This window comes from Hippopotamus amphibius, chromosome 12 (genome assembly GCF_030028045.1).
Source record: "Hippopotamus amphibius kiboko isolate mHipAmp2 chromosome 12, mHipAmp2.hap2, whole genome shotgun sequence".
NCBI classification, from domain to species: Eukaryota; Metazoa; Chordata; class Mammalia; order Artiodactyla; family Hippopotamidae; genus Hippopotamus; species Hippopotamus amphibius.
The window spans coordinates 43113538-43140356 of NC_080197.1; the positions used below are offsets into that span (position 1 = coordinate 43113538).

Genomic DNA, 26819 nt, shown 5'->3' on the forward strand with positions numbered 1-26819 from the left:
CAAACTGGATACAAAATTTAGAATAGTTTTTCTACTAAACAATTTTTCTTCCTGAGAATTCTGCCAGATCTGAGATTGTATATGATTTCCCAGGCTCTTTTAGAGTGTTTCCATTCCATGGTTGACGTCCCATCACAGCGGAGTGAAAATGACACCCTGTGTCTTCCCAGCTGTCACTGCTACTGCTGACGTGAGTGCTGTATTCTAAACTTCTTGCCTCTTGAGTTCAAGTCAATCAAAAGCACCTCTTCCTATTCTTCACACGAACTGCTGAGGTCTGTGAGTAAATGAAGGTGGGGCGATGATTCTGATTTAATCAACAAGGAAACTATCCCAGGGAGTTCTGATGTGAAGCCTAAGGCTTCAGAGCCCTTCAGCAGCACAAGTGGGTTTAGAAGCTCTACTCCTGGGCTTCCTTCCTGGTTCTTTCCATTGGAACTTAAAACTATGAATACGTGATTTAGGCGATGATGACTATACTAAGCTTTATGTATCCATTTGTTGTTCAAATGAATGGTAAATAGAGTAGACACTTGACACTTGGGAAAAATATGTTCCAAGGTCCTTTGTGAGTCTACAAATGTTCAAATACTATTAAAGCTATAATTTTCGAACTAGGTGAGGGAGGTGTGAGGTCAATGCCCTCTAGACATTTTTGTTGGAATCATGAAGAAGTGTGTATAGTTTAAGAAAAGAACATTCAACATACCAATAGTATTTTTTTTTTAGAGTGTACAATTTGGCATTTTTGTTCTTATTAGTAATGTATATATGGCAATCCCAATTTCCCAATTCATTACCCAGTGTTTTTAATATAAGCCATAGAATGCAAAGGTCAACAAAATCTTGACGGGTGGGAATAGAGAGAAAATGAACTGAGAGCACCTTTCAAAAGACATAATTTAAAAAAAAAAAAAAAACAGCTTGAGTAACTGTCTACTGAAACATGTAATTTTTCCCATAAGAGACAGTAAATTATAACTGAAAAATTTAAGTGACTCGTTCAGACTCTTGCATATTCCATAAATATAGGATTAAAGTCACAGATGTGAACTTCTGTTGAGTAAGATACTTCACTCTTTAATTTATAAGAAACTTTGACTTTCCTACTAAGAACAGTCTCCCACATATCTCTGTATTTTCTTTATTTCCATAGATGCACCAGCAGCTGAATTTCTTGGGGGAAGGGCAATTTTAAGGGAGAAGAAAAGCTATTGTTTGGTTGAATTGCAGTAGCATTTAGGTGTCTTTTTGTTCCAAAGAGAAAACTCCAATCACACAGGCTGGAATGATATCAGAATTTACTGGCTTAAGTATCTGTAAAGTCCAGGGGGACAACTGGCATGATTCAGATGTCCGCACCATCATGAGGGCTGTAGCACTTTCCTTCTGCAGTTCTAGTGGTTCTGTCCTTGTCTTCAGGCTGGCTCCTCTCCTGACATCAAGAAGGCTTCAAGCGGCTCTGAGGGCTTCCATCTACTTCCTTGTTGATAAAGAGAAGTGAGACAAGGAGAGAGTCAATCTTGATCTTGACATTGCACTCTGACTCCAGTAGACTGATTGTAAAAGGGGCCTCGATTCTCCACCTCTTCCTGAAACTATGCCCTCTGCAATGGGAGCTTGTAGGTCCTCCCATCATGAAGCCTGCTTTTCCACCCCTTGAATTTAGGCCACCTTCATGACTTGCTTTAGCCAATAGAATATGGTAGAAGTGACAAGGGGCTAGTTCTGAGCATAAGCCTCATGAAAATCAAATATTTTCACTCATTTGGAATGCTGTCTCCACCCTAAGAACAAGCCATGGTTACCCTGATGGACAATGAGCGACCCCATGGAGCAGAGAGGAGCCATCTCTGTTGAGGCCAACTTCAACCAAGCTATGGCCAACCAACCCCATACATATGAGAGTCCGGCCAGGAGCAGCACAGCCACTTCCTGACCTGCAGGGGACCACAGACACATAGGTAAGCCTGGCTGAGGTCAGCAGAACCATATGGCTGACTTGCAGTTATAACAACTGAGTTTTGGGGTGGTTCGTTACATAGCAATAGCTAAATGATACACAGATCTTCTAAGGTTGTGTTGATTGCATTGTTTTACATCACTTGGTCACCCCTAAACCAATCACTATGGTTGACTCTAATCTAATCAACGCTCGTCTTGAGCTGGGATGGGGAAGTAGAAGTGGGAACGGAAAGAACATCACAGATTATTCGCAAGGGGATAGGAAACAGCTGGGGAGTGGGGATGGCGAGGCTGTGGCAACAACCTATCTACTACCATTGCTTCAAAAGAGCTCCCAGCTGGGTGAAGATGGAATGAGACGAGGGTAACGAGTGTCGTCCCCACCACCTCCCCACCCCCCCACCCCGGCTGGGGTGGAACGGCTCTCACCCAAAAGCCAGGCTTGCAGCACATTCAGATTAAATGTCCTGCCTGAATAAAATTACAGGTTACTAACAGGTCTGAAATTTCTGGTTGCTTGAAAATTCTTGAAACGAATGTGTCAAATCCACCAACGTCAATGTTTTAAGTGCTAATGGTTTCTCACACTCCATATGAAAAAAAATTAAAAGACCAAATTCCATATCTTTTAAGCTCCGAAAGGCTTCGAAAAAGAGAGCTGACGGCACTAAGTAGGGCACATTTTCCCACGCGTATCCAGTGCAGACTTTCAAGGCCCGTAACTCACACATCATTTTTTCTAGGAGCTTTGCACAGCCAGGGATTCCTCCCGCAGTCCCTATCAGTGCCATGAAACCGCCTTGTAACTCTGTTTGGAGTTAAACTAAAACACCATCAGATTTTGCTTAAATAAGCTTTTTAAAATTTTCGGTTCTAGGTTTCATTGAAATGTAACTGGAAAAACATTAAAATCATGCTTAACATTTTAAAAAAAGGAAAAGAAAGCATATGCAATATAAGCACGCTAACCCGACAGGTATAAATGTTGCAAAAGAATCACCCAAGACAGGGACTTCCTGGTGGCGCAGTGGTTAAGAATCCACCTGCCAATGCAGGGGACATGGGTCGACCCCTGGTCTGGGAAGATCCCACATGCCGCAGAGCAGCTAAGCCTGAGCAACACAACTACTGAGCCAGCGCTCTAGGCCTGCAAGCCACAACTCTGAGCCCAAGTGCTCCAACTACTAAAGCCCGCATGCCTAGAGCCTGTGCTCTGCAACAAGAGAAGCCACTATGATAAGAAACCTGCGCACTGCAACAAAGAGTAGCCCAGCGCGCCACAATTAGAGAAAACCCGCAGCAACAAAGACCCAGTGCAGCCAATAAATAAAATTAATTAATTAATTTTAAAAATATATTAAGAAAAAAGAATCACCCAGGACAAAATCAGCAGTGGCAGTTCGACTTCAAAGGGCAAAGAGCTACCATTAAGGGGAACAGTATTTCTTTCCAGTTGGGGGAAGAAATAATCATAGGATTTCCATGTGTCCACATCCCATGCACTGAATTTTCTCTTTTGCATCTCCCCTATGCTTTTGGACAAAAGCAGAAAAAGAGCTAAAGCATGTGTGTACTGGGAGAAGTGAGCTGCAGTCCTGAGAAAACAGTTTAAAGGAATTTTAAAAATAGTATTCGTAAGCAGTCAGGCTTTTATTATTAGACAGCATATCAGAGCTTAGGGGAAGCCTCTGGTAACCGATGAAAGAAGGTAACTCCAAGGAATTTTGGTGTGAAAACTGGCCAGAGATTGGACTGGATTTAACATTAAAAATTCTGTAGACTGGCTCACTCATCAAAACTTAAGGAAAACTGGATTAGATAAAACAGCTGTGAAAAACAGGACATGTGAATAAGGGGTCTTTCATCTTGAAAATGTTCCTATAACAACATATTTAAAGCGACCTTAGTAGATTGTTGTGGTACATTAACTGTATTGATAGCCCAATTCATCACAATTGCCTGTCTCTAGGCCCTTGACTCTGTGCTATGACACGTGATGCACTTTGGCCAATGGGGCCGTAGCAAACCTGACACACATAGAGGCTTGAAAAGTGCTAGGTGCTTTCTCTTTCTCTCTTGAATCCCTGTCACCCTCATGTTGACAAGCCCAGGCTCGTCTGCTGGAGTCAAACGAAGCCCACAAAGTCATCTCAGCCTAGTGGGGTTTGAACCCATGAGAATATTGCATCCAGAGAATCTGTGAGAAGATACAGTCTTAAAATCTTTAAAGGATCTTTTGTCTGACTTCGCCTCTGCTACCAGAACCTGAATTAGTTATCACTTGGGACATAACAAATTATCCTAAAACATAGCTAATTAAAAAACAGTAAGCATTTATTATCCCATGCAGTTGCTGTGGCTCAGAAATCTGGGTGCAGCTTAAAGGGGTGGGTCTGGTTTGGGGTCTCTAATAAGGTTGAAATCAAGATGGGTGCAGGCAGCTGAAGGCTTGACTAGGGCTGGAGAACCTGGTTCCGAGATGGCTAACCTACAAGACGGTGTCAGGACACCTCAATTCTGCACCACTTGGATGTCTCCATTGGACAGCTTGAGTGTCCTCACTACATGGTCGCTGGTCTCCCCAGAGAGAATGATCCAAAAAAACAGCTCAGAATTTATGGTGTCTTACACCACCTGTTAACATCACAAATCGGTTTCACAGATTAGCCCATTTAATGTGAGTGGAACCTCAGAGTGATCTGAATTCGAGGACATCTTGGAGGCTGACTGCCACAGGCGATTTTGCAGATTTAGATCTACAAGTCAGTACTCAAAGCCCTGTATGCATCCCCCTTCGAGATCAGTCTTTTGCATTACCTGAATGGCCTCTCGCCTCACCAGCTTGCCCCAGGGAATGCGACTTCAATAGTTTGTCCTAAAGTCTGTGGACTCATTGGCTACCACAGCCAAATAGCAAGATCTCAGTCCATCCCTTTCCTTGTATCTCTCTAGTGGTCACTAGCATTGGCAGTGGGTAGTCTTTTTTGTTTCATGTTTAATCCTTCCTAACCACTGCTTCTGTCAACTGCAGTTGCCTCTCATACTCCACTGGTCCACGTGGCTATTTCTGCATGGACTTGTCTTGGGGACCTGTTCTCTCTGACGCTGCTGCTGTTGCTGCCCCTGCTACCTGAACCTCCATCCCCAGATGCTCTGATGTTGAAGAGGCTTGCAGTGGGTCATGTTCTCAGAGCCACCAGCCACTCCCTGAGCTCTGGTGAATGGAAGGAACCCTCTTTCACTTTATGTGTGTGCATGCATGTGTGTGTGTGTGCGTGTGCACATGCATACGCGTGTGTGCTTGTGTATAGAAGCACATGTCCCTTAGTGAAATGTATTTCACCATTTTAGTCTACACCTCCCTCCTTACTGTGATGCAGAGGAACCCCTACCAGTTGGAGCTTTCACACTAAACCTAACATTTCTGCTCCCCTCTCCAAGCCCAGATACTGAGAATGACCAATAACTTTCCTTACTTTTGGAAATTTTCTTTTCCCCTCTTAACCTTAGCACCACTTCCTGCAATCTGGCTTCAACTGTTCCACCCTTCAAGTCTATCTGCTGTGTCTCTACATGTCTGAAACTTGCTTGTGATTCATAAGTTCTTATTCTCTTTGTAGTACAAATAGATATATCTATTTGACAGATAGATTGATGGTAATAATATTGAAAGTCTTTGTTGGAATATCTTATAAAATTGTTTAAAGGAACTGAGCTTGGGGATGATTTGTTACACAGCCATAGCTAACTGATACACAGATCTCCATAGAGTGAACTTACCTTCTGATTTTTTTATTTTATTGTCTTTCTTAGCATTAGGTTATTTCATATGTATGAAACTTTTAGTTTATAGACAATTAATTGCTCCCCCAATACATATACCTTCCTTTTACGTGTATCCCTCCCTGTCTGATGCTTTTATAGTTGCTTCCACCTGAACCTCTGCTCCCGTAATTCAGGACTAGATCTGAGATGGTGGTACAGAGCCAGTGGGGCTCAGCTCCTGGTCTCAAAGCTGTGTCTGTGCCACCCACCTCCCCATGCCTGCACTTGCCAGCAGTGGGTCTGATAGAGGAGGAGGAGGAGACAAAGCTCTTCCCCATGGATCCCCTTAACCTTTGCAAATCAGTCAAGGGGACATGCCTACCTAGAACCCTTGCTTCAATCTCTGTATCATGTAGTATCTGGTTTTCTGGAATTCTCTGTCCTCATGGCCTCAAGCTCACTTCCTGATGAGGACAGGCCAGGCCAGGAGTTGTGCACCTCTAGGCCCCAGGTTGGCCAAGGGCTGGCTCTTTGGTATTGGACTGAGGTGGACAGAGTTGATTGTATGGTCTGAGGAGACCACACATGAACAAGGAGACTCCTTGTGCTGCAGGATAAAGACAGGGTTCTAGGAGAAAGGGTGTGGGCTTTGGGCAGGAGCCCAGGAGTGAGGGACCACCTCTCCTCCACCACCACATTCCCTGGTGCAGAACTCCGAGAGGGTAAGGATTCGAAATTTGAGCCTGGCTTTACAGCTTGCTACAAGGTCATATTTATCAAGGTAGAATGCTAGAACGTACTTTATTTAGTGGTTTGTTACCTGGATTTATAACTGGTAATATTTAGAAACATAATATGCAGGTACGATTTGTACCATTGCACTGGGTTGTATAACTCTTCAGGTTGGGTATGGCTAAATGCAGGGTTTGAGGTGGAGGGGCTGGTGGTGCTACTTCCAGAAGCCAGAATATCTCAGCCTCAACTCCAGGCCACATAAACTCTCACTGCACTTGCAATTAAAATTTACTAAAATTAGATCATGTTGCCACCAGGGGAACTGTAAGAATGCCCTAATGAAATCACGACCTAAACGTCCAGGCTTCTCCCAGATATGATTAACAAAGATCAAGAATGCAGAATGCTTTTCCCATTTAATTAAGAATTTTATGAAGTAGGAGTCTTCATTTAAGCAACTAAGCACAAATGTCAATCCCTGTATTTAAGTGGATGCCTAATTTGTTTTAAAATTCAAAAGTCCAGCATTTATGAAAACCTTAGTCTGAATTATATGATGCGAGAGGTGGGCTGATCACAGAGGCCCCTTTGTCTACATGTGCCTAAAAAAGCCAGGTTTACTTTCAAACATGCTTTTAGCTGTAAGTTATTGGAGTGGGTCCTGCCAGCCTTGGTAATTAAATTTAGGGGGAAAATGGTCTCTGCCTAGGAATTACCGTGCCATGTAGGAGCTCTTTGATCTAATTCCTACCACAATTTAAAGTAATTTTTATTATAGAAATTTTCAAACATATACAAAAACAGATTGTACAATGAAATGTATGTATCTATCCCAGTTCAAAGATTATCAACATTCTTTTCAATTTTTTGTTTGGTGGTATTCTACAATTCCACAGTTCTCAAACTGAATCCTCTTCCTGACTGAAGGGTTTCTTCTTGGTTTGGGATTGCTTTGACTTTATTTCTTTATTTTTCTTTCTCTTGCCACCTGTGTGATTTTTCTTTGTGCCATCAGAAGGATGGGGACGGCAACCAGCACATAAATACATGCCTTCATTCCAGTTAGGGGTTTTCACAGAATTCACGTTTGGACAATCTTCTCCCCTGAATCATTGTGCAAATGTTTCCATTGTTAACCAGAAAGGAAAATGCTTCCAGGAAGAAACTGGAAAGACGACATCAATTTAACACTGCCTTTGGGGGTTAGCTCGAAATGACAGGACAGCAGGAAGCAGTAGAAAAAGCTTCCTCCCAACAAGTGAAACTAAATGATTTTGAGAGCTGCTCCCAATCAGGCGTGGTATTGACTAGGCCCTGATGATGACCTATGAAAGACGGCCTTCTGGTTGCACTTGGTAATTTGTTTTTCTAACCAGGGCGTCTTAGCTGGAGTTTGGGAAGACTGAACAGCCCCTGCGTAAATGACAGTCACCCAGAGAAGCCCGAGAACTAGCTCCTTTCATTTATTTAGGCTGTAATAAGCCCTGTCCTGCCTTTCCTTGTCCAGGAGCCGGTCAGGGATCAGGAGTCTGGCTACCGTGGCCTCTGTTCCCACCTGCTCTCATCAAGGGGCAGGTTCCCACCTGTCCACGGCCTCTTCCAGGGCCCTGCTCCTCCCTGTTCTCCCACCCATTGCTGTGAAGTGCTCTTGCATTGTGAGAGGTGAACGCTGTTCTGCAAGAGAAAAAAACTCCCTCACCTCCACCAGTTTTGCTGACGAATGTGGGGGTGGGGGCGGGGTGGGAATAGACTGGATGGCCCAAGTTCAAGGACGAAAGCTGAAGGCCAGTGAGCAGCAGTGGGATGACGCCACTGAGGAAAGAAGGACAGGAAAGGCAGGGATGTGTACAAGCCAAGAGGGCCTCTGGGCCTCCGTGTGAGGCCGATGTCACCCGGCCTGAGGGGTAGGCCATCCTGGAGCAGGAAGGAAACCTCGACACCCGCCTCTGGGCTCCAGGTACGTCTGAGGCTGATATGAGCCAGACGTGGTTCTTTCTGGTGAAAGACAAATTCCACACATCTTTTCAGCTGCTGCAAGGCCTAAGGGAAATACTTCACAAAGAGGAGTCAAGGAGGCCTGGTTTCTCGCCTCATGCCTCGCCCCTCAGCCCTGAAATGGCTGCTGGGTCTGGCCTGCACTCTGGGCCCTACTTGGAGGCCCAGAAGTTGAAGAAGCCCTGAGAAACAGCCCTGAGAAGGCCATTCACGGGACTTTAGCTAAAGGTTTGGCAAGGCTACAAAGGCTCCTTAGAGTGTGGGAGGAGGGCCAGGGAGGTTTAAGAGAGCTACGTCCCACCCCATCCCCCCAACAGTCCCCCTCACCGCCCCACCCCCCACCCCCCGGCTTGTCACCATTCAGTGTCACTCCACCCAAGGGAGTCAGCTGCTTTCCTTCACCCTCCTTCCAAAGACGTCGCTTCTCACAGGAAACGATAAGCCGGCCTCTCTCTCTCTTTGCCCCCCAACCCCCCAATCCCTTCCTTGACTTATTTTGCCTGCACCATCCTATTTCTACTCACGTCCAAACTCATTTCTAAAGGTGTCATGAGTTGGAGGCCAAAGTGACTTGTGTATGTGGAAGAGTTGGTTTTCTCAGTCTAATACCCGTTTACCTGGAAAGGTGGGAGTTTCTCTGTGGTTACAGGGAATAGCTCTGTTCATTTCCTTCCTGACTTCTGAACTCGGTCTGAATAAATGAAATACTAAGGAATGGCAATAAAACTCCCCACAAACATCCGAAATCCACCCTAAATAAGAGTTTTCTTGCACATTTGGTCAGTCTGAGTGTGGGAATCTTACTAGAAATGGCTGCGGTGTGCTCTCCTTGATCAAGCTTTCTCAGGAGCTATCTCTACAGGGAGGTGCCTTCCTCTTGAGTGCGGTGGGAGGGGGCAGGAAGGAGGACACGAACCTTAAACACCACGTAGCTGGGAAGAGGTCTGGCCTGGGAGGCACTCAGATTCAGCCCAGGTTTCTCATTGGGTGAACAGCCAAGCTCTGGGAAGCCAGTGGTCCCCCGGCTCCCATTCACACTGCACGCTACCTCCAACCCAAACGACCTACAGTCATGGGATTTTTCTAAGGGGAAGCCTGAGTTTTCTAACTCATGAGCTGCTTCTCTCTTGATTTCTCATAAACCTGTGTGGCAAATAAATCTGAAATTCGGGGAAGGAATGCAGTTCTGCCCCCAGCTGAGCAACCCTTTCAGCTACCCAGGCTCTGGCGGGTTAACCAAGTACAGTTCTGCAGTTGGGAATGCAGGGTCTGGGATGCTCCACCAGCGAAGACTTTCTCTGCGGGAGGGGAACATAGAGAAAGCGGGGGCTCTGGCAGGGGAAGGGCTCCTCAGAGAAGAAAGGGACGGAAGCAGGATCAAGGGCATCGCCACATCTCCCCAAAGAGCAGAGAGCGAAGAGCTGGTTGACAAATGCATGTGTGAGGTGACAAAGCCATGTTACAAGGGCCATACGGTCACAAAATACAGAGCTGATTAAGCAAGTGCTCATCAAATAGAACTTAAGAGCCCAGGTGATACGCACTCAGGCCACCAGCTGATGGGTGCTCCCTAAACTCTCCCACCTGCTGAGCTTCTCCAGGGTGGGCCCCGGGTCAGGGGTTCCTGAGGAGGTGAGAAAATGAGAAGCTCCCAGCAGAGAAGCTGTGTGAGATTTCCTGCTCATGTGAGACCCCATCCTTTCTCCCTGCCCCAGCCAACCCTCTATCTCTATGCCCCAGGGGCTGGCTGAGCTGTTACATCAAAGTCCAACCCTCTTCCCTTCCTGACCCTCTGAGGGCCAAAGGCCCCATCTTCCTGTAGCTGGAAGACACTCTTGGACCATCTTAGGTCTCCTGGGTGGTCCGGACAGCGATGACGCAGACACACAGAAGGGAAAGCCTCCTTCCATCCTCCTCCACAACCTTTACTTCCTCTGCTAGGGTCTGGCTTTTTTTTTTTTTTAATCCATTCATCTGTTGATGGATATTTAGGTTGCTTCCATGTCCTGGCTATTGTAAATTGTGCTGCAATGAACACTGGAGTGCATGTGTCTTTTTTTTTTAATTAATTAATTAATTAATTTTATTGGCCATGTTGGGTCTTTTTTTGCTATGCGCAGGCTTTTTCTAGTTGCGGTGAGCGGGGGCTACTCTTCATTGTGGTGTGCGGGCTCCTCATTGCCGTGGCTTCTCTTGTTGCAGAACATAGGCTCTAGGCACATGGGCTTCAGTAGTTGCAGCACATGGGCTCAGTAGTTGTGGCACATGGGCTTAGTTGCTCTGCAGCATGTGGGCTCTTCCTGGAGCAGGGATAGAACCTGTGTTCCCTGCATTGGCAGGTGGATTCTTAACCGCTGCACCACCTAGGAAGCCCAGGGCCTGGCTTCTGAGTACAACTGTACAGCAGTGCGAAGGGGAAGGTAAAAAGAGCAGAAGTGATGTTGTAAGTGACAAGACAAATCTTACACTGAGGTGTTTACCAACTCCAGGTGAAGGCTCCAGTTTGAGGAGCTGAAGGTAGGGTGGCAAGATGTGGCCTGAGGAGAAATACAGCTGTGCCTGGTGGACTGGGGACAAGAAGCAGTTCTTGTTAGCAGAACCTGGGGAAGAGACCTGCTAAGTGAGTGCTTGGGCAGTTGATGCTGGGATCACAAGAAAGGGATTCCTTCTCCTCTCCCCTACAAAACAGTCATGTTCACTACAAAAAAGTCATGATGCTTCTTGCTCAAGTGTATTCTCCATGGGCAACTTTAGCAGGAATTGAGTCTGGGGTTCAAGTTTGAAAGAGCACACTGTGTTCACATGGGCCCCTCCAACATTCAGGTGAAATGTCGTGGCCTCATGATGGCCTAAGTGACCCAATAAGCCACCCTCTCTTTATCCACAGCCTTCCTTATCCACGTGACTCTGCTGTACTTTTCAGTAAAGAGGTAGAGTCTAATTCCCCACCCCTGGCATCTGGGAGGCCTCCTGACTCGTTCTGGTGGACAGGACACAGCTTAAGTGATGATGTGTAAGTTCTGAGCCCAAGCGTCAAGGGGCCTTGCTAGTTTCCTCCTGACACAGGTGACTTTCATGAGCCTCGGCTGTTGCCATGAGACCACGCCTGGGCTTTGCTGGAGGATGGGAGGCAGTCGAAGCAAAGCCATCCCAGCCAACCTTCACGCATGAGGCCGGTCAAGTCTGCAGAGCCGCCAAGACAGCCTGAGGCTGTTCCGAGACGTGGGGGCATACGCGTATTCCCGTGTGCTACTGAGCTTGTGTGTGTGTGCCATGTGTTACCGGGAACAGATGTATTTCATGTATGCCATTCTGGGAGTCAGGTTGGAGGTAAAAAGAAAGGAATAGGGAGTGGGGGTGACAGAACAACCTGGGCAGGGGCTCCACCAGGACCAGAGGGGCGGGAACATCAGCCTGGGTTTGGAGGCTGGTAGAGGAGGTCCTACAGGCCGAGTGGCCAGCACACACCCGAAGCAAGTGGAATGTTCCAGAGACAGGGCTCAAAACTGAAGTCCCCAACACAAGCAGGCACTGAGACCAGATAACGGTGATCAGAACATAAGCAGGCAGTGCGGTCCAGTGGGCCAGAGGGACCAGACACTGATGAAAGGGCTGGGTCTATGAACGTCAGGGATACAGGTGGAGGGCGGGGGGTACAGGGAGATTGACAAGAGTGAGCTCAACAAGCAGAGGTCAGGCCAAGAAGTCAGGGAGTCAGAGAGAGGTCGGGCCTTTTGAACCCCCTCATTTATTTCATCCACTAACGAGGCTTGGGTTCTGACTGAGGTGAGCTCCAGGGTTCCCGGGTTCAGAACATAAGCAGCAGATTGATTTCCAGGCGTGTGTGGTGCGGAGTCCCCAGCAGGCGACAGGGTGCTGGAGCTAGATGTCCATGTGGGTGCAGACGTCTCAGCAAATCTGTCTCCACCGGGGTTCTCAACCTCTCATGGACATCAGAGCCCTCATACCTGCTCTCAGTGTCACATGAAGGCGACTGGCCCTGAATGAGAACCTGGGGGGTGAGACTCCTGAGGGCTTAGTTTTGCAAAACAGAGAATCCAGAACAAGGGACCAGAAACGCACTTCCGGGCAACCAGGGCCCAGCACTGGCTCAGGACTAGGTGAGCCTGCAGATGGAGGACATCGTGGGGAGGGCAGGCGGAGAGCCACCCACACACAGCGGGGGACACGGGCTCGGAGCTGCTGGCGCATCTGACACACCTGTGTTTACCTGAATAAAAACAATTAGCCCTTCAAATATTCCCTGTAATATTCACATCACTCATAATAAAGGTCAAATCTGCTGTCGACACACAGTAAATAATGTCAAAGCTAAAACTGATTTTAATCCCCAAATATTTGGAGAAGGGGTTATATCTGAAATTATCTAAGACTGTAAGCCAAGAAAAAAAGAGCTTATTTTGACTCTAGCAGAACTAGTAAAAAAGGATATTCTTTTACCTGCAAAGCAGGCTCCTCCTGGAAAATGTCTTCAAAAGGTCTTTCAAAACCCCACTGTGTACTCTCATGCTCAGCTTTCACAGAGTAATTTTCTGAGGAATCCTAGATAATTTCCTAGCATAGAAGGCATCTCACAAACCAGAATCCACCTACCTCATCTCTCTCTCATAAACATGACAATTTAAATACTTATTAGAAATTCAGCTAAAATATGAGAATTCTTCAACAATACAGCTCTCTGTAACTTTATATATACTCCCTACCTACTGACCATAGTTTATTTAAAAGAACAGCAACAAAGTGACCCTTTTTAATCGTCTGCATTGACAACTTGTTAAGTGTGTGTAAACTAAAACTGGTTCTCATAAAGGCACATATTAGGGAAATGCATGGGTTTAATTTGTGGCCTTTTATATTTTGTTTCACTTAACACTTTTATGACACTTCCTATTTGCCAGGTACTGTCACAAGTGCTTTAGAAATATTAATTTAGTTAATCATCATAATAACCCTGTAAGGAAGCACTATTATTACCTTCTTGAGGGAACTGAGGCTCAGAGAGATTAAGTAACTTGCCTGAAGTCACGTGCAGCTAGAGCTTCAAGTCCAGGCAGGCTTCCTGCAGTCTCAGTTATGAGCCAGCACCCTAAGCTGAATCTCTTGTTTTTCCTTCTTCCTAAAAGAATCTTAGAGTCAAGGGTGGTACCTATAAACCATCTACAGAGGATGGTAGAGTAAAAACTGTTTTCCTTCCCTCTCCACAGGGGTAAATATAAGGCAAGAGGCTTCATTCCAACTTCACAAGCCTCCTTTTGCCTGAATGTCACAGTCACGGCACCCTGGCGTTCTGTCCTCCATGTTTCTAGAATCTTCTTGCTTCTCTCCATTCCCCGGCCCCCTTTGATCTTTGCCTGCATTACTCACAGCCCTACCCTCTCCTCCTACCTCCAGTCTGATCCAGTCTATCCTTCCCTATGTTCAGAAAGATGTTTTTAAAACACGAAACTGCTGTCTCGTTGATCTCAAATCTCTTCAATGTCACTGCTTTATTCTGTGGATAAATTCAGCCTAATACATGAAGTGCTCCACATTCCTGCCTGGCCCATTATCTCGCTCCGTGGCTGGCACACAGCAGACAGCCTCGCTCTCCCACCGGTACCCTTCACTGGAGCCGTATCAAGCTGTTCCCAATGTTATCCCCCTGCTGTTTCTCTCCTGGAATTCCCTTCATCCCTATCCCTTCCCTCTTATTTGCGTCATCAGTCTACACTAGGTAATTCTAATGCATCCTTCAAAAGCCAACCCAAGCGTCACCTTTTCTTCCACCTGAGACTGATCTAGATGACCCTTTCCACTGGTCCCGTAGCAGCCAAGGCATTTCTCTACTGCCCTTAACACTACTGGTTGATTCCTGTAGAGGCCCCTCCCTGACACACCACTTACTTAGATGGGTACTACTCAAAGTAGGACCTGCAGACCACAGCGTCAGCATCACGTGGATGCTCCTTGGAGAGCCAATTTCTCAGGCCGCGCCCAAGACGCACCAAATCAGAACCTCTGGGGTGGAGGCTGGCAATCCACGATCCTCTGCTAACAGCAGAGGAACATAGCACTGGAAGCTTCTGAAAGCACTCACCTTGTCTCCTAGCACCTCTTACTGCCTGGGATGAAGCAAAGAAATCATGAAGACCAATGAATGAATGAACGTTGAGTTAATCCTCTGAATGATTCATTAAACCTGATCTATCTTTCCTGGGGAGCTACATCATCCAGGAAACACTAAATACTTACACTCTTTAGTCCACTAACGCCTCCAAATATCCTTGGAATTGAAATTTTTCTTGAGTTTTGAATTGGATAAGGTTCAGGTGTTCTGAGGGTTTGTTTCAGCACTACTGGAAGAGGTGCTGAAATAATTTTAAGTTTAGAGCTGGTTAAGGCAAGCACAAAAGTAAAAATTCCATAAGATGCACAGACTGTCTCTCAAAAGTACATTTTTATGTATTCTATCAATACGATAGCCGAAGATGGTACCCTCCATGTCAAGCTTTGAAAGACCTCAAGCTTCCTTAAATAGTCATTATCTTCCTTTTGATTACTTTCTGATTAGTCTAGGAAGGAAAATGCAAATTGTACAGCCACAGGAAAGACGGCCACGTATCATAACATGACTTCATAGGCTTTCCCAGTTTCTCACAAACCAGTCTTTATGCTGTATGCTGGTCAGGAAGATTTACTGCAGCACTTCTTGTTAAAATTAACAAGGCCCACAGTGAGGTAACACTTCACACCACTTGGAATGGCCATCATTAAAAAGTCTACAAATAACAAATGCTGGAGAGAGTGAAGAAAAAAGGGAACCCTCCTACACTGCTGGTGGGAATGTAAGTTTGTGCAGCCACAGTATGGAGGTTCCTCAAAAAACTAAAAATAGAGCTGCCATATGATCCAGCAATCCCACTTCTGGGCATACACCTGGGCAAAACTAAATGGAAAAGATACATGCACCCCTATGTTCACAGCAATACTATTTACAATAGCAAAGACATGCAAGCAACCTAATGCCCATCAACAGATGAGTGGATAAAGAAGATATGGCATACTACCACACATACAATGGAATACTACTCAGCCATAAGAAAGAATGAAGTAACGCCACTTGCAGCCATATGGGTGGACCTTAGAGATGATCATACTAAATCAAGTAAGTCTGAAAGAGAAAGACAAATACCATATGATATCACTTACATGTGGAATCTAAAATATGACATAAATGAACTTATCCATGAAACACAAACAGACTCACAGACATAGAGAACAGACTTGTGGTTGCCAAGGGGGAGGGAGGGAGGGGAAGGGATGGATTGGGAGTTTGAGATTAGCTGATGTAAACTACTATATATAGAATGGATAAACAAGGTCCCACTGTATAGCATAGGGAATTACAGCCAATATCCTGCAATAAGCCATAATGGAAAAGAATATGAAAAAGTGCGTGTGTGTGTGTGTCTGTGTGTGTATGACTGAGTCACTTTGCTGTACAGCAGAAACACATTGTAAATCAACTATATTTCAATCAAATAAATTAAAAAAAATAAACTAATATTAACAAGGCCACTAGTATGACTTATTTTTTAATTTTCCCAGGTACGATTTCATTCCTCTAAAACAAACTAATGTAAAAGAGATAGTTTATGAAATACAAACTGTTCACTGAGGTTATAAAAACAAAAAATACTTAATTTTGAAATAATTTTCTGTGCTGCTCTTGCACGAAATGAAAAAATCATCCTTAAAGTCTAAAGCACAGCCCCTCTTCATTTCACTTAGCTTCGTTACTACCGAGAACAGCTTACGGAGCAATCAGTAGGAGCAAACTAATATTTCAGTGGTAGTGGTCTAATAGGCAACTTTAGTTACGTCCTATACGCAGACTTAAAAGTACAGATCTGACAAAGTAAACGGTTGGTGCTTTGTTTAACTATGTATCTTGAATGAGGGACTTGTTAGATGGCCAAGTATAAAATAGTGGCCTACGATGGTAAAATTGCTGTCCAATGGATATTTCAGTAAATGGGCAAATAGAAAACTACCATTATAAGGACATTTGAGATCTGCACAAATAGAACTCTACCTTCCCCAGAACCCTCACTCAAAAAAGGCTCAGAAGAAGCAACAGTGGGGAGATGCCCAAGTTGGGAAAATGTACCCAAAGATTCTTCAGTGACTCATCTACAGATGCCAGTCTTACATTGCCTGATGTGTGGCAAGGTCAAACACTGTCTTCCTCTCTTCCTCACAGGTATTTTATTCTCACCTACCTGACCATATCTTGGTTGAGAAACTTTTCTCACAGGTGCTTAGGTTGGTTACAGAAATAAATGAAGAGATTCTATTGCTGAAATTTTCCCTCAGTTTAAGTTTTGTTAGATGATCTATTTTAAAAAGCGGAGGACAGGGCTTCCCTGGTGGTGCGGTGGTTAAGAATCCGCCTGTCAATGCAAGGGACACAGGTTCGATCCCTGGCCCAGGAAGATCCCACATGCCGCTAAGCAGCTAAGCCTGTGTGCCACAGCTCCTGAGACTGTGCTCTAGAGCCTGCGAGCCACAACTATTGAGCCCATGTGCCACAACTACGGAAGCCCACATGCCTAGAGCCCATGCTCTGCAACAAGAGAAGCCACCTCAATGAGAAGCCCACACACCACAATGAAGAGTAGCCCCCCCCAACACAACTAGAGAAAGCCCGTGCGCAGCAACTAAGACCCAATGCAGCCTATAAATAAATATTTTTTTAAAAAGTGGAGGATAACATGAAGTTTTGAGCAAAGGAGTTGGTCAATAAATGTAAATGGCTCAGAAAAATATGCTGAAATCTATTAATTATTGATAGAAATCAAAAGCATAGTCATCTTCTACTGCAGCATCTCAAAGATACACACAGTCCTCTCTAACAAACACTCAAGGTACCACAGGTTTTCAGGGCCACTTGCTTGTTTTGGCCTCTAAGTTTCTCGCTATTTAGTTCCTTGGGAATGCTCTTCTCCTTCCTGTTTTTTCCCAAGTCCACGGCTTTTGTAGGCAAGCCAGAGTCAACTGGGAAGCAAGTGCAATTTCAGTGACATGTTGATCCTGAGTGCCAACAGAAGAGGAGGATCATTTCCAACTGTCCTGGGATACTGAAAACAGGCACATGTGGATTACATTTAAGGAGGACCAGATGAGATCATGGCAAAGACTTCCCAGGATTAAAGGTCTTTTCAGTTCAGGTTGTATCTGTAATTAAGTTGATGAGAATGGGTATTTCCAGTTCTCTTACTCTGGAATAATTCCAAAAATTCTTTGAGCAGGTATGCTATAGAAACTGAACCGTGAGTAGATGGAAGTAGTTAAGCAAATACACAGGGTTTAACAATAAACTCTAGTATAAAAGTAACAGAAAGCTGTAGTAAAAAAAATATATATGAACTACAATCTGTCATACAGAGTGAAGTAAGTCAGAAAGAGAAGGACAAATATTGTATGCTAACTCACATATACGGAATCTAAAAATGGTACTGATGAACTCAGTGACAAGAATAAGGATGCAGATACAGAGAATGGACTGGAGAACTCGAGGTATGGGAGGGGGCGGGGGGTGAAGGGGAAGCTCAGACGAAGCGAGAGAGTAGCACAGACATATATATACTACCAACTGTAAAATAGTCAGTGGGAAGTTGTTGTATAACAAAGGGAGTCCAACTCAAGGATGGAAGATGCCTTAGAGGACTGGGGCAGGGAGGGTGGGGGGGACTCGAGGGGGGGGAGTCAAGGAAGGGAGGGAATACGGGGATATGTGTATAAAAACAGATGATTGAACCTGATGTACCCCCCAAAAAAAATAAAATATATATATATATATATGTACATGTATATAAATATATTATGTACCTATATGTACATAATATAATTATATATGAGTGTGTGTGTGTATACATGTAGTTGATACAGGGAAATATAATGGAAACCTAGTTGAGGACATAAAAATTATATTCACAACTGTCATATGACATTGATCTTTTTTATTCCTCAACATAAGCTATTATATAACACAGCAGGAATAAGCACCTCTGGTCACCTCTAAAGCTAGATGTGACCTGGTATCAACAGCCCTGAGTACAGGGAGGTCTACAGACATGTGAGCGATGACACCATCAGAAGGCCCGCAAACCACAACCCCATGACTGGAACAGAAGAAAGTCCATTCACTCCTTTTCATCAACTTCATGTCAGCCTTCAACAATGCAATTAACATATTCATTGTTCTTTTATGCTTTTCCTCTCAGACTTTTACATCTTTAGGGATCAAGGATATGTGAATAACTCAGCAAACAAATGCTCCTGCAAAAACTATCTCTGTAAAATATAAGTGGCACCAAAAGTACCAGAATGAATTTTTCACTATTTCAAGAGACCTAAGAAAAATGCTAGTAAGGAAAACATCTATGAACCAGTTTTATTTTATTTTCATTTAACATGATTATACACATTCATGTGTCTAACAAGATCTGCACTGTTACATTAAAAATACAGTACAATAACATTCAGCATGAGGTACTTCATATTTATATATTTTTCCTTCATAAATAATGCTGTAAGCTACTGAATTCAAGCACTCTGATGCACAAGTGGCTAGTGTCTTGAATTAGCGAGCTTCTTTAAACACCTTAAAAAAAACCAAAAAGACAGTTCAGTGCAATAATTATGCAGAAATTAGACCATTTACTTAAATACTATATTAAGATATGCTTAAAGAATGTTACACTAGAACTGCTAGCCTAGTTCCCCTTATCCCCAGGATATAAACAATGACAAAGACTGCCAGGTACATTGGGAAAAGCATCTACAGGGCACTGTCTCATAACGTTGTGTTTATATAATATACTACAGTTGCCTGCCTTGTCAGAACAATGGTTTCTAGGTTTAAAAGCTACAAAATTTGAGACTACCAAAGAAAATAAAGCAAGCACACGAGCCTTAATTCCATGTCATTGAAAATGCAGAAGGGAGAATAGGATTTAAAAGATAAAATTTTCTTCTTTTAAATACAATTTTCAAATGTAACCCACAGCTCTTGGCACTAGCCAATCAGATTATGGACGCATTTTTTTCTTTTCTTTTTCTGGTGATAGTAATCAACATAAAATTAAGTTCTTCCACACCCAGTGTACAGGGTCTCGGGTGGCTCTCGCCCAGCAGTTCCCCAGCCTTTGAAGGGCAGCTACTAACAGGAGCAGTTGACCGTGGCTGTTACTGAATGAACAATCTTCCCTCTAAGGTTATCACACCCACCGCAACAATCTGATATGATGAAATTAGTGCTAAGTAAAGTTTCTTCTCCTCTGGCTTAAAAATGAGTGCCTTCCAATCAAGTTTATAAGTCTACCAATTTGTAAGGTAGTTATCTATGAGTTACTGAAATGTTTAATCATAATATATATATAAAACCCTTTGTAGAAGTATTTTCTAAATGGAAAATGTACCTTTGTTTCAGAGATGGTTTGCCAAAACTACTATCTGCCATCTTGCTAATAAGAAATCATTGTTAGATAATTTTGGAAAGTTGTCCTGGGAGTACTTGTCTATAATCACCATAACAGCTTTTGATCCTCTACGCTAACAGACATAGGTAATGGCAAAGATGATGACAGCATTTCCTGTCATCCAGTGTTCTCCTCTATCAGGGAAGCCGGCCGAAGCAACAAGCCCAGTCTACAGGGGGAGAAGTGGCCCAGAAGCACAGGCAGTCACTTGCTGGGGCCCAGCTGGGGCCAGCAGGGGGACAGTTTCTGTCCCCGCCCTTACTGGCCAGGCCGGGAGGAGACAATTCCTGAGCCGGCACGCACCTGCACGCGCACAGGCACCCACGCGTACACCCACCCCAGGACTAACCCCTGCTCCAGGGCCAGCTTTGGGCTCACAGAGCAGGAGAAGGAGGCGGCCAGGGGCCACACTCTGGGTGGCGGGGAAGCCATCTCAGGATCACACTGGGCAGAAAAGCTGCCCAGAACACATGGATACTTCAACTGGGAGTGAACACAGTGGACACCACCAGGGTCACGGGCACTAAGCCAGCACAAGCCTTCACTGAAGGAATGTTTTGATGAGCTTTTCCCTCCTTTGTTTACATTATCCATGGACAAATAAGAGAGCTGGATGTGACGTTGAGGCAGTGAGTATTAGGTATCATCAAGTGCATCGCTCTAACCATTTTTCAAAAACCCTGCAGGCATATATTGGCACTTTAAGATGGCCAGAGGCCAGATTCTAGCAGTCCAGGAACAGGACAGAATTATAATTAACTAAGAAAATAGAACGTGGTCAAAGAAGAGCCGGTGAAGTACATTTCAGATTAAAAACAAACAAACAAAAAAAATCAATGAATAAAAGTATCTTATTACATTAACATGTGGCACTACAAAACTAATTGTTATTCCATTCATCTAAAGAATCGTTTGGTCCTCTTTTCATGGGATAAAGGGAATAGGAATTCTATACAGTACAACTTTTGAAAACCAGTAAATGTCAGGGATCAGAAGCTAAACAGGGAGAAAAAAGTTTGACTTTCTCAAACTCTGTATTATAATATGCCATCAGCTATTTGTCGTATGGGACTTTTTTAGGCTTCCTTTTTAAACCATTTTAGTTTAAATTAACAGGCCTGGCAACTTTTTTCTAATGATAATAAAATTTTATAATTTAGTTACTTCTAAAAGAAGTCTCTGTACTGCAATATTTTGTCTTCTAAATTAAAATATAAATCTGTTTGTAGCAAAAGTCAGGACCTAAAACTTCCAATTTCTTACTTGCTTACTTTACATCGACACTTTGTGGTTTAAATCTTAATCTTGCGAATTTAGGATTTAAGAAAAAGTAATGCCCAAAAGTAAAATATTTAAAAGGAAATAAAATAAGAAGGTAAACATGACTACTGTCTACTTTCTACAGTATTACTTATTATCAAGCAAAACATCTTTCAAAATTGTACACTGAGGTTTATCTGTTTTGGGGGCAACGAGGGGTTCTGTTTAAAAATAATTCTTGTTATTGTTATTTTAGACTATTTCTATTTAAAATAAAGCCCAAAAGGGAATCTGAGGTGATCCAAAAATTTTCCTAAGAGGGACAAAACTGGGAGGTCAGTGGGGAAGTTGGAAAAGAACGCAAGATCTCCCCAGATGTACAGATGCAACTCTAAGAACAACAAGCCTTGATGAGAACTTGGCTCTTTTAGGCATACAGTTAAAAGCTGAATGCTGCATTTTTGCCTGTACATAATTAAAAGGTTGAAAGAAATTAGAACCTGCCTACAGCTCCATTCGGTACAAATTACCTGCACTGATCGCGTATCTGCAGCTGAGCTAAGCATCGAGCAAGTAGGAGCCCGGCGTGCCCCTCAGAGCCCGCACTGCTCGGGGAAGCGCGCTCAAGCATAGAATATAAGTTCTGGGATCTGCCCTCCCTGCACCCCGGTGCCGTTGGTGCTATCGGAGGAGCACTGGAACTGCACGGTGACTTTGCCACACTGAACTTCCGTCATGCCTTCCTGTCCAAAGTAGCTGAGTTCATTGCCGTCCAGGATCACGCTGGCCGTGTAGAAGGTGTCCGGCTCGATCTGCACCGGGTACTCAAACCACACGGGGAAGGTGTTGCTGGAGCCGTCTGAGAAGTACTTGCTCAAGTTCTGCCCCAGGACGACGCCCTGCCGCTTGAGTTCGATCTTGGCACTGTACTCGGCCGAGCCACAGCTGGAGCCGTACAGCCCGAAGCCCGCGATGAACACCCGCTTGTCGACGGCGAACTGGATGCTGTCGCAGCGGCCCCGGTAGCGCCACTGGTTGCTCCGGTAGGCGCAAGACTGGAAACGGTGGCAGCGCTGGGGGACGAGGCCCTTGCGGGCTTTGCTCACGAACTGCAGCTCGGGCTTCTTGGCCGCAGTGTACCAGAGGAAGATGTCGTTGGTCTCGTTCAGAGTTAAGACTCCGGACTGCGCAGCACCGTTTGCAAAATCGTCCAGGGCCATGGTCGGTATGCGGATCAAGTAGAGCGCCTTCCCGAGGACCTTGCGCTTGTTTTCGATGCTCAGAGCCAGATCCTGTCGCTGGCACTCCACTTCAGCCCAGTTGAGAGCTGCCTCGAAAACCACGATTTCTTTGGCATTCAGAGTTTCCCTGCGGAGAATACTTTCTAGTGTCTGGAAGTCAATATCGCAGAACCCCTCAGACTTGAGGGCCAGCTCGGCCTGGGCATCGATCACCTCCCAGCACCGCTGGGTCAGGTCTGGCTCCTCAAACAGGCAGCTCTGGGACAGGAGGACACAGGCGTTCTTGGCGCTCAGGCTGGTCTCCAGGAAATTGACGCAGGCCCGGGCGAGGTGAGGGACGATGTACTTTTTGGCAGCATAAAGAGTGGCCAAGACTGTGTCAGCAGCCAAGTCAATTTCATCACAATAGATGTATCTGCAAGAAAGCAAAGCATGTAAATGGAATTTTCACAAAATGAGCGTGTCCAGTTAGAAAAGATGCAACTACTTTCAAGTTAGTTCCAAGAAAATCACCTTATGTGACAGTTATTATAAACATTAGATGTTAAAGCAACACCTGAAATACATTCATAAATTATTAATATTTCAACTTAGTAGAAAGTTTGTATAATTAAAGACAGGAACTTCATGTAACCATTCTAGCCTCTATTTTAAAGCTATATTCTGTGTCCTCTCAAAGAAAAAAAAATAGAAGATACTATAACTGAGAAATGACGGAGATCAAAGATAGTGACTATTAGGGAAAAAAATAGCAAAATTCTATTATATATACTATATTATATTTACATAAAAATAATCCCCGTATGTTTTAGGAGAAATATATGTATATAGTTTTACTTAAAATTTTTTCTGCACATTCAGATGGAAACAAGAAATGATTGCATCTTGATGCTTTTAACTAAAAATGACTTGGATTTTCCTTAAACATAAAACTTGATCTTAAGATATTTTTCAAGTAGCTCTAAGTACAATGGATTTTTAAACATGGGCTCCAATGCTATCTTCCATTAACTTTACAAAGAATCCAACACAGGCTTTGTATCTGGCTTTTTTTTTTTTTGTAACTCTAAATTCTTTCTTCTCCCCCACACATTCCTTCCACCTTCAGAATTAAAGAATACATTATTTCCAGATATATTTAATTAAAAGACAAAGTAAGAATGTCTAAATATGCACTATTTGTGTGCTTCTGAGAAGCGTCCCCATTTCAGGAGATAAGACACTTCTTATTGTTTTGGGGGACAGTGGCAGTCTTCCAAGTTGGTATGTAAAGGTAGAAATCATCTGCTGCTTTTCAATGCTATGGCTGACTAAGAGACAGTCAGTGAGAACTGCACATGGGTAAAAAATACATACTAATAACATAATTTAAAATTTTTTCTAGCTAAGGTGTTTAGCTACTTGCTGTGAAGTTTTCCTTAGTGAAACACACATAACAGGAAATAAGCAATGGCTTCTGTAAGAAAGTACAAAAATGTAAAGATGGCAATGAGAGAAATGACCATAATCACAAATGGAATGTGCATTTTTGCTCCCAGGAAGCCCTTACTCTTCTCTGATAGACTAAGACAGCTACTGCCAAGACAGCAAGACCTCTTGACTAAATACCTGCAGCAGTGATGCTTTGAGCAGAGCACCAGGACCATGGGGAGCATTCTGCAGCACAGTCAGCACTTTGTAGCTCTTACCCAGGAACTGGCAAGTGAGCAGCCTTCCCTTTTTCTTGACAACCCCCTTTCCAGCAGTACTGGCTACTCACCCACAATGCAGGGGTGAGGAAGACCTGGCCTCCTCTATCCCCAGAGACCACGCAGTGCTGATCAAGCACAGCATGACAGGAAGTGGCACCTGCTCCATTTCTGATTCTTACCACTTTATGTGGACTGCACATGTAATTTAAAAAACCTGTATCAAGATATAGTCTAGGTAACATATTTATAAGAAAAGATGCTTGTCAAATGAATTAAATGGCTTAGGTGAAATGGAACTTTGTGACTTGTACTCAGGTTTCCTAATTATGTACACACATCTGCAGCAACACAACACTATTGACTACAGTGATGCCAAAATGCTGAACTAGTGTCAGCGTTCTCCTCTGCACCAGAAACAATGTCAAATATACAAAGCTAACTTCACGGGGAAAAACAACACACAAAAATCCTTACAGGTAAAATTGGTTTCTGTACATATATTTCTAAAAGATTACAAAGGTCACAAAGTGTCTGTTGGTTAAAAGTAGTGGACTGGTTTATGTTCTGGCACTTCACACACTCACTTGCCTTTAATTTCCCTATCTCCCACTGTGAAGATTCTAAATAGCAGCAAATGGATTTCAAAAGTATACTACAAATAACGAATTAAACACTTTAAAGTTCTGGAACTAACTATAATTCTTATTTTTCAGTAGTCAGAAGACAATATATATCAACATTTTAACTGTTTGTGGGGTTGCTGTCCAACTTGTTGACCCAATGAATAATTTTTTTCAACAAATATTTATTAAATGATTTTAAACTCAAAATTCCCATGGCAGCAGATAACCCTAAATTCTGCTACACTTTGGTATGCTAGAATAAGGATCAATAAAAATCACCTAAATATTACTTAGAATAATAATGCATCCTAACCACACAGTAGACCATCATACCATCCAGCATCAACACAGGTCAAAAAAGCAGATATAGGTCAAAAAAGCAGATTCTATTTATCTGGTTAACAGGTACAGGATTCTGAAAAAGACCCATGAGGTAGAAAACTATTTTTTACATAGATATACATCTTAGAACTTTACATTTCTGTGTGACCAATTAAAGTTTTTCTGCACAAATCCATATGAAACTATAGAAAATCATTCATACCTTTCAAAAATTTCTCCTCTGCTACAAATGCTTCTTATCCTTGAGAAACAGTATCTGACTTTATGTGAGAGCATGTGTATGTATGTACGTATCAAGATAGATAATTTCGACAGACAATAAGTTCTTTACTTGCTGACAGGAGACATAAACTCCTAGAAAACTTAAAACCTCCTAACTAGTAGTATTTAAATAATACATAAAATTTCTGGAATTGTGAAGCAAAAATATAATTTGTCTTTTTAAAGACATACAGTGCTTTCAGAGAGAACGTGCTCTATTAGAAAATATACCAGAAAATTATTTTTCTTCAATTATAAGTCATTAAAAATGAAATCACTATACGTGCCATTTGCCCCCAAATCCCATGCCAAGGTGTGATTATAAATGCCTGCTTCATTCCACATGCTTCCCACGGAAAGATGCACATGAGTTTTCTTCGAAAACATTTACAAGGTAAGCAGCACCCTCTTTCTTCATCAGCCTCTCTTTTCTATTACCTGGAAGTTATACTTAACTGTGAAGCCAGCAGAGCACAAATACAGCATAAGCAAACTCTTTCTAAACACACGCATGACACTTACTTCAGCATAGCAAGAAACGCAGCAGGGTCGACATCTGGTATACGGATCTCATCTTTGTCCTCAGCAAGTTCTCCATAAAACATTGCATGGAACACAGAGCTCCCAACAGCTAAAACATACTGTGGAGAAAGGGAAATCTTATTTCATGCACTAAATTGAAAACATTTTCAGCAAATCAATCCAGAAAAACAACTCTAAGCAATCAGGTTTAGCTCTTAGCAATCCAGAGCACCTAACACCTGCTTTACCAACAAATCCAAAGTGCAGAAGATCTGGCCGTGAAAGCAAAAGGCAGAAGTTCATGCAAACCAGTCTCTCTACTGCTAATTATCAAGCTTTAACAAATTAATGCCCAAGTTGCCTCATTATTAAAATAAATAAAATAAAAGCTTATCTAACTGATTTCTAGCCGACGGGTAAACATATGACTTTCCTAACCTATCACAACGAGTTCCCATGACTGGAGAGCTAAGAGGGCATGTTTTTGTGTGGAATATAAAGCAGGGGAGAAGGAAACAAAGAAAAAAATTAAGTGTGGCCAAGCCCCTCGGGAGAGGCTGTGCTCTCTCCGTGATCCGGTGAAGCACATACTGCCTGCTATAAGCTGCCCACCCCAAGTTCCAGACTCAGGGAGAGGGTCCTTCTTTGTACATCTCAGGACTGAACTGGTAATGCAGCTGTTGCTTACTTTGTGTCCTGGCAACCGCTGAGTCCCACCTGGTGGCCCAACCACAAAATGTACATCTGCCATCAAATCATTATTGAACATCACTGCATTTCTAGAAACAGAGGCAATGTATTAATTCTCAGCATTTTAACCACCCCCCCCAACACACAGAACCCACAAAAGAGTCACAAGCTAAACAACAGTTTAAT

The 26819-nt window shown here is 43.5% G+C and overlaps 1 protein-coding gene across 7 annotated transcripts in view; it reads right to left on the reverse strand.

Moving 5' to 3' along the window:
- Positions 1-18904: 18904 nt before the first annotated feature.
- BTBD3 (BTB domain containing 3) overlaps positions 18905-26819 on the reverse strand; it is a 33983-nt gene continuing 26068 nt past the window's right edge. For 5 of the 7 annotated variants that reach the window (XM_057701959.1, XM_057701961.1, XM_057701960.1 and 2 more), the window contains 3 exons: positions 26632-26722; positions 25944-26062; positions 18905-22919 (listed from right to left, as the gene is read on the reverse strand). In XM_057701959.1, coding sequence (XP_057557942.1) covers positions 21887-22919; positions 25944-26062; positions 26632-26722 — 1243 coding nt within the window. In that variant the 3' untranslated portion in view covers positions 18905-21886. Of the gene's footprint in view, positions 22920-24263; positions 24388-25943; positions 26063-26631; positions 26723-26819 lie in introns of those variants that run through there. The other 2 variants (XM_057701962.1, XM_057701963.1) reach the window with 2 other exon arrangements.